This window comes from Podarcis erhardii, assembly GCF_964252035.2.
Source record: "Podarcis erhardii genome assembly, chromosome: 3".
In the NCBI taxonomy this organism is placed as follows: Eukaryota; Metazoa; Chordata; class Lepidosauria; order Squamata; family Lacertidae; genus Podarcis; species Podarcis erhardii.
The window spans coordinates 62,463,435-62,476,023 of record NC_138507.1 but is presented as its reverse complement, the minus strand read 5'-3'; the positions used below and the strand labels follow the sequence as shown (position 1 = coordinate 62,476,023).

Genomic DNA, 12,589 nt, shown 5'->3' with positions numbered 1-12,589 from the left:
TTTGTAAGTACACCCATTCTATCTTACTAAATGTGTTTCCTTTTACTATGCTGGGGAAAAAGAGGACTGCTTGGAAAGATGCATTTTAAGAGTTTTAACAGCCTATATTTCCACACTTTACTTTGCTGCATACTGTGTAGTTTTAACTCTCTGCTGGAGTTCTCTCACCAAAGAGTACTTGCCCCAAACTTGGATCTTGGCATCCAGGAATGTTCTTTTATACCATTTCCCCCTCCAACCAGCATGAATAAGGCTTATTACCATTGTCATTATGGAATTTATTACCTGCCCTTCACTAGCAGGTCCTGGGGCCAGTTACAACAATTTAAATTTGAAAATTAAAGCAGTTTGTGATCACAGGAATAGGGTGGGTCTTGAAAAAACACATCACGGGTGTTAAAAGACCAGGGTGAAGAGATGGATCTTCAGCACTTGCCAAAAGCTCTGTTATTAAAAAGCTGTCTGTTGGGGGCTGCCACAGAGAATGCCTTCTCTCAGACCACCCCCGAAACTACTTAGGGAGGTATAACTACCAAAAGGGCTGATCAAAACACACAGGAGGATCTGTAGGGAGGGAGACAAGTCTTTCAGATACTTTGGGCCTAAGTTATTTAGGGCTGTAAATACTAATGTGAGACTTTGAATTGGGCCCAGAAATGAACTGGCAGCCAGCAAATAATAAGCATAAATATTATTCTACACAGAGTTGGGCTGGATGTGGTCAGTTCAGTTTGCAAGGGTGGGGCACCAATATGATGGTTCACCCACAGAGACGGAAATCAATGTATTCCTTAACACTCTGGATGATGTCTGGCACTTGCTGAGACTCTCGTCACACTGTGAGATGCGTAGAGCCACTGACAAAATTGTTCCTGGGTGCCCTAGCTATTGCTATTGGCCATGTAGGTCACCTTAGTACACTAGTGATCTGCATGCAATGAAATGAGAGGGATGGCAGCTAGGCAAATGACAATTTATTTCATGGTTGTAGAATGTTAGGCTTCCATAAAACAACTTAGTTCAGTAGAATGTCAAGAAATGGAAAGTAAACCTTTGTCAAAATTGCAGATTAGTGGAAGTCGACTGTATTAGTTTTCCTCAATATTTATTATTTCAATGCACTACCAAATAATCCAATTTCTTAAGCCTCTGTCAGTTAGCTTGGTTTTAAATAAGATTGTCCTATTGGCCCCCTATTGACCTCCAAGTGCTCCATAACAATTATGAAGAATAAGTAAGGAACAAGGCTAAAAACTGTGTCATGTAGGCTGATACAATGTTAGAATAATCTTACGGTGCTGGTTTGATATTGATGAAGTGAAGCAGAATAACTCATTATTTACTGGCCCATTGTGAAATGATTTCTCTATCTGGATTCAAGTTTACTAGAAACGGGTGTGAATGCAGCACCCACATAGGTCATCTGAGGTAAAAATTAATTCACCAGGCAATTATTTGTCCCTGGTTCAATGCACATGACCATGTGAGGTTGTCGTTATCAAATAAAAACTTTCCATTAATCAATACTGCATTAAAGCTCTGGGATGATATTCAACTAAGTCATACCCATTGAATTTCAGTGAATCTGGTCTGACTATAACTAACCTTAGATACCACTGCTAGTTGTGCAAATTGACCTATGTAAGCCATGAATTCAGCTATCTTGTTAGTTACATATTTACATTTATGAATATGGCTGTGTAGACTGTCTTCTCACTCACTCTCTCACACACATTAATTTGTCCCAAACATCAAGAATATTGAGCAGTGGTATTGTTTAAGGGATTGGTGGGGGGGGGGCGTTATTGCTGTTAGTGATTTTTTTTTGTATCTTTATTTTAGCTCTTATTGTGATTTGCATGGAAGTTGTTCCAATTGGTTGTGCATTTTCTGATGTTTTGTTTATGAATACTTTTGCTATGTTGTAATTGTGTATTTTTTCACGTTGTAAGCAGCCTTCAGCATGCTTTGTACTGTGGAAAGGTGACATAGGAATAAAATTATTGATTGTTTCATTGAAGATTGGCACAAAGGGTAAAAATTTAAATGGCAAGAAATCAAATACATAAGGATGTAATGTGACCAAGAGATGGGGAATATAACACCGGGAGTGGCATGGTTGCTAAAACGTACTGACTTTATTCTGCAAATTCTTATAAAGGGAAAAAGAGAATATATGCTATTCACTATTGATGGCAGTGAAAGCTGAACTATCCTCATATCCAACTCCCTAATTAACTGCACACAAACCCTGGGCTGCACATTCAAATATATCCTTGACAGAGGCTTGTTTTCATTTCTTTATGAGTTTTGTCCTACTCTTCAGCCAAAAAGAGAGCTATCTGGCATGCTAGCACCATCGGATGAATTATATAGTTTATGTTTCTGTGCTTACCATCTACTCCTATGGAGACAGAGATATATTATGTCCCGCCTTTCTCCCAGTGCAGGACTCATTGTTTGAAAGGGGGTGGGGAGCAGAAGCAAACTAAAAGGTGATTTTTTAAAAAAAACCTTTATTTTTTTAAAATTTAGCTAGATTTAGTCCAGCATACACTCAGAGCTGAATGGTTACATGACTTGTGTATTCTTTAATTAAAAGTATAAAACAACGTGAAACTGTTCTGTACACTCTGTAGACCCTATCGCATTGCTGCAGTGTTGTGTCATTACTTGCCACAAGTCTGTCTTCCATAGAAGGCCTGGACCTTTCTGGGTCATTTTTACTTGTATTCAGACTTCACAGCTGTCAGAAGAACAATGGAAGGCCTGTAGCATAATAGTAGCCCACTGCCAAACATAATGATGGTATTAACTGGTAAATAGGCATCTTCAGCCCTCACTTTTCAGATTCATGTTAATTGTCATTGCAGTCTCTATTTTGACTTTTGACTATTTGTTAAAATCTTCAACAAGTTAGTGCAATTTTTTTAAAAATCGTTAAAGCCCTTTCAGTTATTGGTGTGTGTATGTGTCTCTCTGTGTAAAAAAATCTCCAGCATAATTGTTTTTTACCACAGCTGCTACAGTCCACATTGCTCAGACTTAGCCTTCCAAAACACCTTTGCTTATGTCAAATAGTGCAGAAAAATCTGAGGTACAGCATTAATTTCATAGCTTTCTCCTACACAGCAATCTTGTAGAGTTTTTTGTTTTGTTTTCTGTGCCGTTTAAAAATGGCATAATTAAGCATATTAACCGGTCAAAGTTCCTTTATGATTGTAGCTATTCCCTTGTTTGGAGCCCCCCTTCTTTTAAACCACAAGAACTGCAGCCATAGTTATTTCCATAGGTTTTACTGCTGTTTTGTCTCTTCGTAAGGAGGCACTGGATCTTGAAAGAGCTGGATGTGGTCCTCTTCCATTGAGGTTTTCATGGTAGCCTCCTCGTATGACGGAGGCAAGCATACAGTGAGAAAGGCAGTTTCAGGGAGGAGAGTGGAGTAATGAAAGCTCTGCTCACTGCTCCAGGGCAGCACTGAGAGAAAGTCAGTCACTTCATGCTCTGGAAGGGACTCTGGGAGGTCAATGCTGAAGATCTGAGCCTGAGGGCTGCGACGTCGGCAGCGTCTGTAAAGGAAGAGCAACAGGAATGCCAGAAAGAGCATCATGGTAGCCGGCAGGATGATGCATAAGAACGGTTCAATATCTTCTTTGGTTGAGCTTGTTTTGTGCTGACTCTGAAACAGCAACCAAGAGAAGAAAAATGTATCAGGCATTCGGGAATGCCAACACCTCACTTTATCACCAGCTCAGGTTACAGCACAGAAACAAAACCAGGTTGCGCTAGACGACATGAAGAAATAGCTACTGGTTATTCTACTAAAAAGGGAGTTTTAATCTTGCACCATAACCAGTGAAATAAAGCAGGTCAAGAAAAATAGCAAGGCACAATCCATACCAAAGTGGAATCTAGACACATATAAAAAATGCTGTGAAAATGCTTTAAAAAACAAACAAAACTGTTTTGAAAAAAATATTGAATTTGCCATAGCTCACCATACCATCTAGTGTCACATTTGTATAATGCACTTTACAGCACACTTAAATGTTTTGTTTGCAGCTATATAGTTGAATTCCAAGTTAAACATTTCTGCAAGGCAATTCTATGCATATTTAATCAGACATAGTCCCACTGACTTCAGTGGGGCTTAGTTACAAATACGTGTATAGAATTGCAGCCCCAGGTCTTGTTTTCAATGGGAAATGAGAGTGCTGTTGAGCATATGCCATAGCTCTCTATTGAAATAATAATAATAAAAATTAACTGCTTCAGTCAAGATCTTTCTACCCACAAACCCAGAAAATGTCCCATACTGCTATCTTCTGGAGGTGTGCTAAACACAAAATGCCAAATGATGCACCTCTGGCATTCCCAGAGCTCTCCAGGAACCCATTGGATCCACCAGTCTCCAAGGGCAAACCATCCTAATAGGTCTCCCACTTCTGCATAGCCGTAGTTAGGGGGTGGTGAGGTGGACCCCTGCCAGGGGTGCAGGCAATGGGGGGGGGGCGCAAAATTGGCTAAAAATATGTCCATAAATATAAATATTGATTATTGCCTCATAAGAAATGGTTTTAAATAGAGGGTGAATTGAATGGGTGGAAGGGGGTTGGGGTTGGAGGAGAGGTGGAAATAAGAACTAATTTGTCCGTGGCTAGGGGGTGCAATCTGGACCGTTCTGCCAGGGGTGCAAGATCACCTAGCTATGGCTCTGCACCTCTGCTGGGGGGAAAGGGTGCTGAAAGCCTAAATCTCAACAGGAAGTGATCTGACCATGACAAGTCATCTACACTATTCCTCTCAGTCAGTCCTGGTACAGGACATGTGTGTTGATGTCTGACAAGGAAGCCAGTGTTCTGTGAATGCACACCACCTGTTGGGAGGGTGTTCCAGAGTACCTGTCCACAGAACAGAATAGAATTCTGTCTGTCCTCAGAATGCCAGCTCACACTCGCCTAAACAACCTTTCTGGCTGAGAGGAGTCACATTGAGGATGCTTGCCAGTACAAATGGTCCCAAACTGCTTTGGTTTTCCATTAATGCTCAGCAACCGGCAATCCTCCTGTAGGCAGTACCTCCTGGTATTTAGTACAGTAGTACCTCAGGTTAAGAACTTAATTCATTCTGGAGGTCTGTTCTCAACCTGAAAGTGTTCTTAACCTGGAACACCAGTTTAGCTAATGGGGCCTCCTGCTGCCGCTGCACTGCCGCTGCACGATTTCTGTTCTCATCCTGAAGCAAAGTTCTTAACCCAAGGTAATATTTCTGGGTTAGCGGAGTCTGTAACCTGAAGCATATGTAACCCAAGCTACCTGAAGTATCTGAAGAAGTGTGCATGCACACGAAAGCTCATACCTAGAACTAACTCAGTTGGTCTTTAAGGTGCTACTGGAAGGAATTTTTTTATTTTGTTTTGACCATGGCAGACCAACACGGCTACCTATCTGTAACCAAGCTACCACTGTACTATCAGAATGCAGAACATAGAGGTGATGCAGTGGTTGCTGAGAAAACTTAGTGACCAATGAAATAAGGCATAGAGAGACTGACAGTAAGTGACATAAACTTAGAGGAAAGTTGGGTCGCAGAGGAAGAGGCATTTGGAAATAATTTTGAAGGATAGCAATGTGGCTTAAAAAACAGGAGGGAGAACTGTTGATGATCTTGTATGGAATAAACAGAATGAGGGTGGATTAAGGAAAGACCAGGGAAGATATATAGTCAGGCTGAAGGATGCTATTGATTTTTCTCCTTGCATTTGTTGCTGCACAATAATCTTAGACCACAACCCCTAAGCCCCATGACATGTATATAAGTTCAGCTGCTTTTGCATTGCTTTCCCTCCCATATATAGACACAAGTCTGTGCTAGCACTCTAGAATACATAAGTTGTGTCTAAGTGCACATTCCATTCGAACAAACGTCATGCCTTCAAAAACCAATTGATAGCATTTGGTATGCCCAGTGCCTGACTGGCAATTCCATATGAGAAAATATACACAATATTACCTATGATGAATGCAGCTGTGTCTGCAGTGCATGCGATAGGAAGCCAGTCACAGCTTCCTGTTGTGTGTGCACATGGTAAACACACGAGTGCTCATTCCTTTTCAAAGCATATATTCAGGACATTCATTCCTAGATCAAGGCAGCACATAGATATCTTTATTGTGTGTAATTTCTTTTGGAGTATTATTGCAATATTGTATCAAATATGCACAATGTGCACTAAGAAGGAAAGTCTCCTTGCTATCAGAGTGCCTTTTGCACTTAGGCATCATGAAATCAAGTCAGCATGAACAGGGCTTTTTTTCAGCCGGAACTCAGTTCCGGCACCTCTCAGGTGGGTGCCATTGCCATTGTAAGAGAACAAGGGAGGTGTTCAAGAACAGTTCTAGCACCTCTTTTCGTAGAAAAATAGCACTGAGCATGAACATTCCCACATTGCACTAGGAACTTAATATAGAGAGGGAAAACTAGTGCTCATGGTTGTTTTTGAGTAAAGTGCTATAGACTCAGTTAAAAACACACATACAATGAAGTAAAATCACACTATTTTAATTATCACTTTTGGGAAATTTGTAGAAATAGTAGAATAATGAAATTAATATTGATTTAAGGTTTGGTGCCCGCCAAAAGTTTATTATGCACCAAGAGTGGAGCAGAGATAGCAAAGCTGTGATGAAGAAACCTTTGGCCATTGGGTCATGGTGAAGGAAGTGGGAGTTTTAAAAGGCTTCAATTAAAAGTATGAGATGGGCATCCCCACCTGATACATGTTCAACATTTATAGCACATTGTAGTTTTGGTTACTGTAATACCAGGAATTTGCAAAAAAAGAAGTAGTAAATAACTGGCACAATGAATTGTGAGATCAATTACAGTTTTCCTTAAAATAAAGGCTTGGTAGTATGGTTGGTAGTAGTGGGGAGAGGTGGATGGGATAAAGCTGTGACTTTTCTCTTCCATTCCATTTTAGTACAAATTGCAGCCTAATGGCTGAATCACAAACAGGATGCATTCCAAATGACTCTTAAGTGCGCCTTCTACCCTCTGTTTTTTATACCTCACTAGGGAAAGCAGAATCAATATTTCCAAATGCGGGAGCAGTGAAAGCATTTGTTGCATAGATTTTCAATATGAGTCGTCAGATGTGTTTGAATATTGTATGCTTTATAGATGCAGAAAACTTTATCATAGTCAGCGTGCTGATGACTGAAAATGTTGCTTTTGGGAGGCTGATATAATGGAGGCTGGAGACAGATCATATTTTTTTCAGACAAAGTGGGGAGGGGGAAATCACTGTGTGGAGTGTGATAAGTACACTCATTCCACTCTGGTACACTATTTACTCTGGTAAATAGATTTTAGTTAACATTTGCAGGCTTTTGTATTTTTCACAACTCTACAAAATCATATGTGACGCTGTGGAAAAAGAAATGTGCATGTACACTAAGAGAAGCAATACCCTTCTCAAATATCTTTCACTTATTGAAAAAATAAAATTGCCTGGGTTTTTAACCTAGGTTCTCTTTCATGAAACAAATCTTATCATTTTGTGCTCTTTTTATTTTACATCAGGCATCCCTCCTAATACTTTGCATAGCTGTCAACTTTTCCCTTTTCTTGCGAGGAATCCTATTTGGAATAAGGGAATTTCCCTTTAAAAAAGGGAAAGGTTGACAGCTATGATACTTTGGTTATGCTTTTTGGTTGACAAAAGAATTTGGGGAAAATATATCAGCGATAAGAGACATGTCAGTTTGATAGAAGAAGCTGAATTGCCCAATTTCCTAATATTATCTATTGATATAGTGTCATCTCTGTACATGGTACTTTACAAAGAACATATGTGGCAGAGATTTATAATCTAAAACAGGCACAGGGAAACAACAGAGGAAGAGGAGGAAAATGGAGGCAGGGGTAGGCAAGGGAATAATATTTTATTATTTCAATAATGCATACTTGGGCTTAATTACAGTTAGGAACAAGCTAGCTACCAATTCTTGTTTCCTTTTTCCAGCCTCAAGTTCATTTTACCACTTTTCTGCATTGCATTTTTTAAAAGAAAACCCTCAAGAAAATTCGTTAGCATTTTTGTGCTATTTTGTTTCCTAATAAGAACATTTTTGCAAGGAATTTTCCCCAAGATAACACATGCTGTGTGTTATTTTTATGAACACGTGTTTTTATGCACATGTTTCCTTAAGGTACAGTGTTTCGTACACATTTTTGACTGGAGAACTTTATTGCAAAATTCTGAGAAGTACAAATTTCAAAGGACAACTTATTTTGGTACATGCATTGTTTTGGGAAGTGCAAATTTGCAACTGAATTACTCTACCACCCCTAGGTACGGAAATATATAGAGACTAGGAGCTATTAGCTATTATAATTCTATGTATTATGTAATACTCAGAAGCGACAAACTAAAAACACATGCAATTCAAACTTTTCTCTAACTGGAACTCCTAAGCTAATGAATGCGTAGGGTGCACTTTCAGTGGGGGGAAGAGGGTAAGAATTCAGATACCATATTACATAGTGTGCTTATCCCCAAGTCTGCATGGGACTCTCTGCTCTTGCAAGTTGTTCTACACATTCATGTATGTATTAGTCTTGTTATGGAGGTAAGAAAAAGAATTTTATTTCTTTGTTAACTAGTTTTACCTCTGAAAAAAAAAATCTGCTTGTGTGACTACTATGGGTAGGGGGCTAGTTCCACTTGGAATTAATAATTAAAAGCAGAATTGTGCGTAAAGTGGAAAAAGTTTCATTCAAAAGCAGGAATGATTTGTGTATGCAAAGTGCAAGATTTAATGTGATGTGACTTTTAACAGAGGTCCAGTCCACAAATGCACATTCATAAATCCCGTTGACTTTCGCATCAGGTAAATGATGTGAACACGCTCATGAATTGTCACATATTTATCACCACAGGCAGAGGTTCTGTATCATTCAGCGGCAACTCAGACCCAATATATTTCAAAAGTACTAAGTACACAATATATTTCAAAAGTTCCACCAAGTGAATGGAATCAAGTGCTGGTGAATGAAAAACAAATGGATATGTGAGTGAGCCTAGAAAATCCCACATATTGAATATTTGCATCTAACTGAGGGATGTTTTGATTGAGGTGATAGCAGCAGAAATCAGTTTATTGTCAAATACAATCTATTGTTTCGGTCCTGTCACAAATGGATCCACTCAGTGGGACTTTCTTCTGAGTAGGCATGCATAGGATTGCACTGCTAATTGAATTAATTGCTGGTCTAAGACAGATTGATTTATTTTTATTCAGCATGGTTAGTACCTTCTATAGGGAGTGTGGACAAAGTTATTTCTTCTGTATTAAATGTTTATCCTTGGATATTAATTTACCCCAGGGCTAAACGTGACCTTTTAAGTCTCTCTCATTATCTATGAACTCTCCCTCTTTATATTCAGGGCAGTGTTTTCATTTCTGACAGGCGTCTCCTGCCCCCTCCCCTTGCCAGTTCCCTACACTCTGTGAAGTAATTTGCGCAGCTTAGAGAATAAGAGTTCAGCACTTCAGTCTAACATCTGTGGAAGGGTTTGCAGAGACCCGATCAAGGGAGATAGAGAGAGATTTGGGGTGGGAGTAGAGACAAGGAAGGATGCATTTTGAAAGAAAACGACAGATGAAATAACAATTATCTAATTTTGTAACCCATTATCAGTTTTGGACTAAACTTTTAGCATCTCTGTCTATATAATGCCCTTTTCTCTCAAGTTGTTGAACACAAAAACGAGGCCCTAGAACAGAGAATAAAACGAAGAGTGCATCTCCCCACCCTTGAAAGTCAGCTATCTGATAGTACACACAATCTAAATTCTATCAAAACTGTCTTTTAGTCATCTCTCTTAAGAGAAGAAATTGTAAATTCTTGAATGGAGCAGAAAGAGCTGTGTACAGACCTGTAGCTGTGTTTCCAGCAATGGGACACCTGGCTCACTAGTTAACCAGTCATAGTTTCCTCTGTCAGCGTGTCCAAATTTCTTCCAGCTGCTGTCTAAGAGCCACCTCATGCTTTCATGAATGTTCCTCGTTGTTCCGCTTCAGTTTAGGTCCTTGCTTTTTGGTCTCTCTCTTAAATGGTGCCCCTTCTCCTTACTCTTGACACAGCTGGAAATGTCTCAGCTAAAACCCATTTTGAAATTCTTCCTGGGTGGAAGCAACAACGAGAGAGAGAGAGAGAGAGAGAGAGAGCGAGCGAGCGAGAGAGAGAGATAGCGAGGTAGCACAGTAACCAAATGAATCTCAGATGCTCCTCCGTCTTCCAACTCAATCTCTCTGGATTTGCTTCAGTGGCCTACATTACCAGAAAGCTGGCATCAGGTATCAGGGATGGGACAGCATTCTTCTGATTGGAGGGTTGCTTGCATTAGGATTATTAAAGGGGAATTTGCATAAGAATCTGAGACCACATGCTTCTAACTCTGGGTAATTTTCTAAATTTAGAGATTTAATAAATACCTTTTGGGGTGGGAGCAGGGAGTAATCCATGTTTAAAAGGGAGATAAGTGCTTGCACCTCTACAAAGTAATAGTAGTAGAAGTAAAAACAAACAAACAGTCACATTTTGTATTTTCACTTGGATGTAATGTAAATAGCGAAAGAGGTTTCTGGGTAGGCAGGCAAGGGCATAAGGCTGAAAGGTGTTCTGAATTATTTAGGAGTATTAGATGTAGATGTTAATGATAAATCCGCAGAGAGGCTGCTGCCAGAAAAGGCTTTGGCCACAGAGAATATATGATTACTTTCAATAATGGTTAACAACACATCAGCTGTCCTTAATTCTGCCCTTGCTTTTTAGGATAAACATCATTAGGCCTAAATCGGTTAGTGTAATTATTTAAAAAACAAAACAAGAACAGCTCTGTTCACAGAAGTATGTAGAGATCAGCAGTGGGGTTTCCCCCCTGTTATTTAAAAGTGTTATCGGCTTATGGTTCATGTTGTCATCCCGTTACTATGATGCTAGTAATTACTTTAAAGGTAGTAGGAATAATCTTCCTTCTTAGAATGCTTTCTTTGTATAGAAATATCAGTGTAAGGCATTAGAACTGCTATTTTTTATTCCTTGTTTTGCGGGTGTTCTGTTCCTAGTTATGTGAGCATGTCTGAAGAGGACTAAAGTTGGTTCTGTTTGATACCCTAAAGCAATCTTGCAATCTTGACAACACTCACCTGGGATGATAACATATTTTTTTTAAATATGTAAGCACTCCTGGTTTGAATGATTAAATAGGGGACTACTACTTAGCTTTTGAAAAGAGCTGCTTAAGGCAGGCATCTCCAAACTCGGCCCTCCAGCTATTTTGGGACTACAATTCCCATCATCCCTGACCACTGGTCCTGTTAGCTAGGGATGATGGGAGTTGTAGTCCCAAAACAGCTGGAGGGGCAAGTTTGGGGATGCCTGGCTTAAGGGGTGCAGGGCAAGCTGTGTGGCCCACATAGTTTTGTCCTCCAACTGAAGGGGTTGGTCAAGGGATTCAGGAGACATGCCCCAGAGGCTGCCATTGGTGACATGCTCCCTACTTACCAGCACCTGCTTTCTCACTCTGCCGCATGGCAGGACCAGTTTGATGTCCACAAAGAGGAGGATTGCAGAAGTAGTTGGATGTTGGTAGTGAGAACAACATGTATGTTGTGACTCTCAGCTATGTCGAAATGTTGGTATGCAGTCTGGTTATATGCATGAAGGTGAGAGAGGTGGTAGAATCTTGTGGACTGTACCACCTTCAGACTGCAGGTGAAGGTGAGGGTAGCATTTAAAATGTTTCCCCACTTACCCCTCTGCACCTCCCCAAGGGCTCCCCCCGCAATAGATCTTCACACAGATCTGTGTTTATTTTTGTGTGGACAGAAGCATTAAAAATGTGGTGCTCCGCTTGCAATTGGAACATCATATAGTCTATTCTGCCATGTTAGGACTCTGTTTCCCTACTGGCTATCACAGTCTTCTTTCGTGCATGTATATTCTTGTCTGAATATGAATAAGGTTAGGACAATTGGCTGTGACTATTTTAGAACATTAGTTGTGCAATTTATCATTAGAAACAGATCTCATTGAGTTCAGTGGTGCTTACTCCTAGGCAAGTGGGCACAGGACTGCAGCCTAAGTAGAATTTTAAAGGTGTTTGGCCCCCTGGATTTATTGTTTGGCTTGAGTTGCTTTTGTGCCTAAGTTGTGGCAAAATAATGTGTTATTACATAATAGTAAAAAAACTAATTGAGAAGTGGTAAGTAGAGAAATCAAACTATTTCCAGCCACCATGGAAGAATCTCAGTTGATCCACAATATTGTTAAGGAAAAGTATCTTTTAACAAGATAATTTTATAAAGCTATGAAGCAACCTTTGTTTAAAAGTCAAGCAATGTAATGTCCTGTTTCAGCCTGTGTGAAGATCTGAACCACAAAGCTCTTGAACAAAGTAAACACTGGGAGCAAAAGCTATTTGTGGAGATTTGTAGTACAATTTTTTGTACAGGAGATAACTGCAGAAAGCAATGCAAAGAACACCCCCAACCCCCCCTTCCTAGCACATAGCCTATCT

The 12,589-nt window shown here is 39.9% G+C and overlaps 1 protein-coding gene across 2 annotated transcripts; it reads right to left on the bottom strand.

The window, feature by feature from the left end:
- Positions 1–2,525: 2,525 nt before the first annotated feature.
- On the bottom strand, positions 2,526–10,559 carry SMIM28 (small integral membrane protein 28). Of its 2 annotated transcripts, XM_081855394.1 has the most exons (3): positions 10,503–10,559; positions 9,944–10,190; positions 2,526–3,679 (listed from the first exon to the last, which is right to left on the bottom strand). In XM_081855394.1, exons 2-3 carry the CDS (start codon positions 10,052–10,054, stop codon positions 3,296–3,298), a joined length of 495 nt encoding a protein of 164 aa, XP_081711520.1. In that variant the 5' UTR covers positions 10,055–10,190; positions 10,503–10,559; the 3' UTR covers positions 2,526–3,295. The 2 variants fall into 2 exon arrangements, with proteins under 2 accessions (XP_081711520.1, XP_081711519.1); XM_081855393.1 differs by lacking the exon at positions 10,503–10,559 and having other exon boundaries at positions 9,944–10,370.
- Positions 10,560–12,589: the final 2,030 nt, after the last annotated feature.

Bases quoted from the DNA above. Each gene is read 5' to 3' on its own strand.
- SMIM28 (XM_081855394.1), bottom strand. From the start codon at position 10,054: ATGAGGTGGCTCTTAGACAGCAGCTGGAAGAAATTTGGACACGCTGAC. The intron at 3,680-9,943 runs GTCTGTACACAG...TTGCTGTTTCAG, and splicing joins TGCTGGAAACACAGCTACAG to AGTCAGCACAAAACAAGCTC.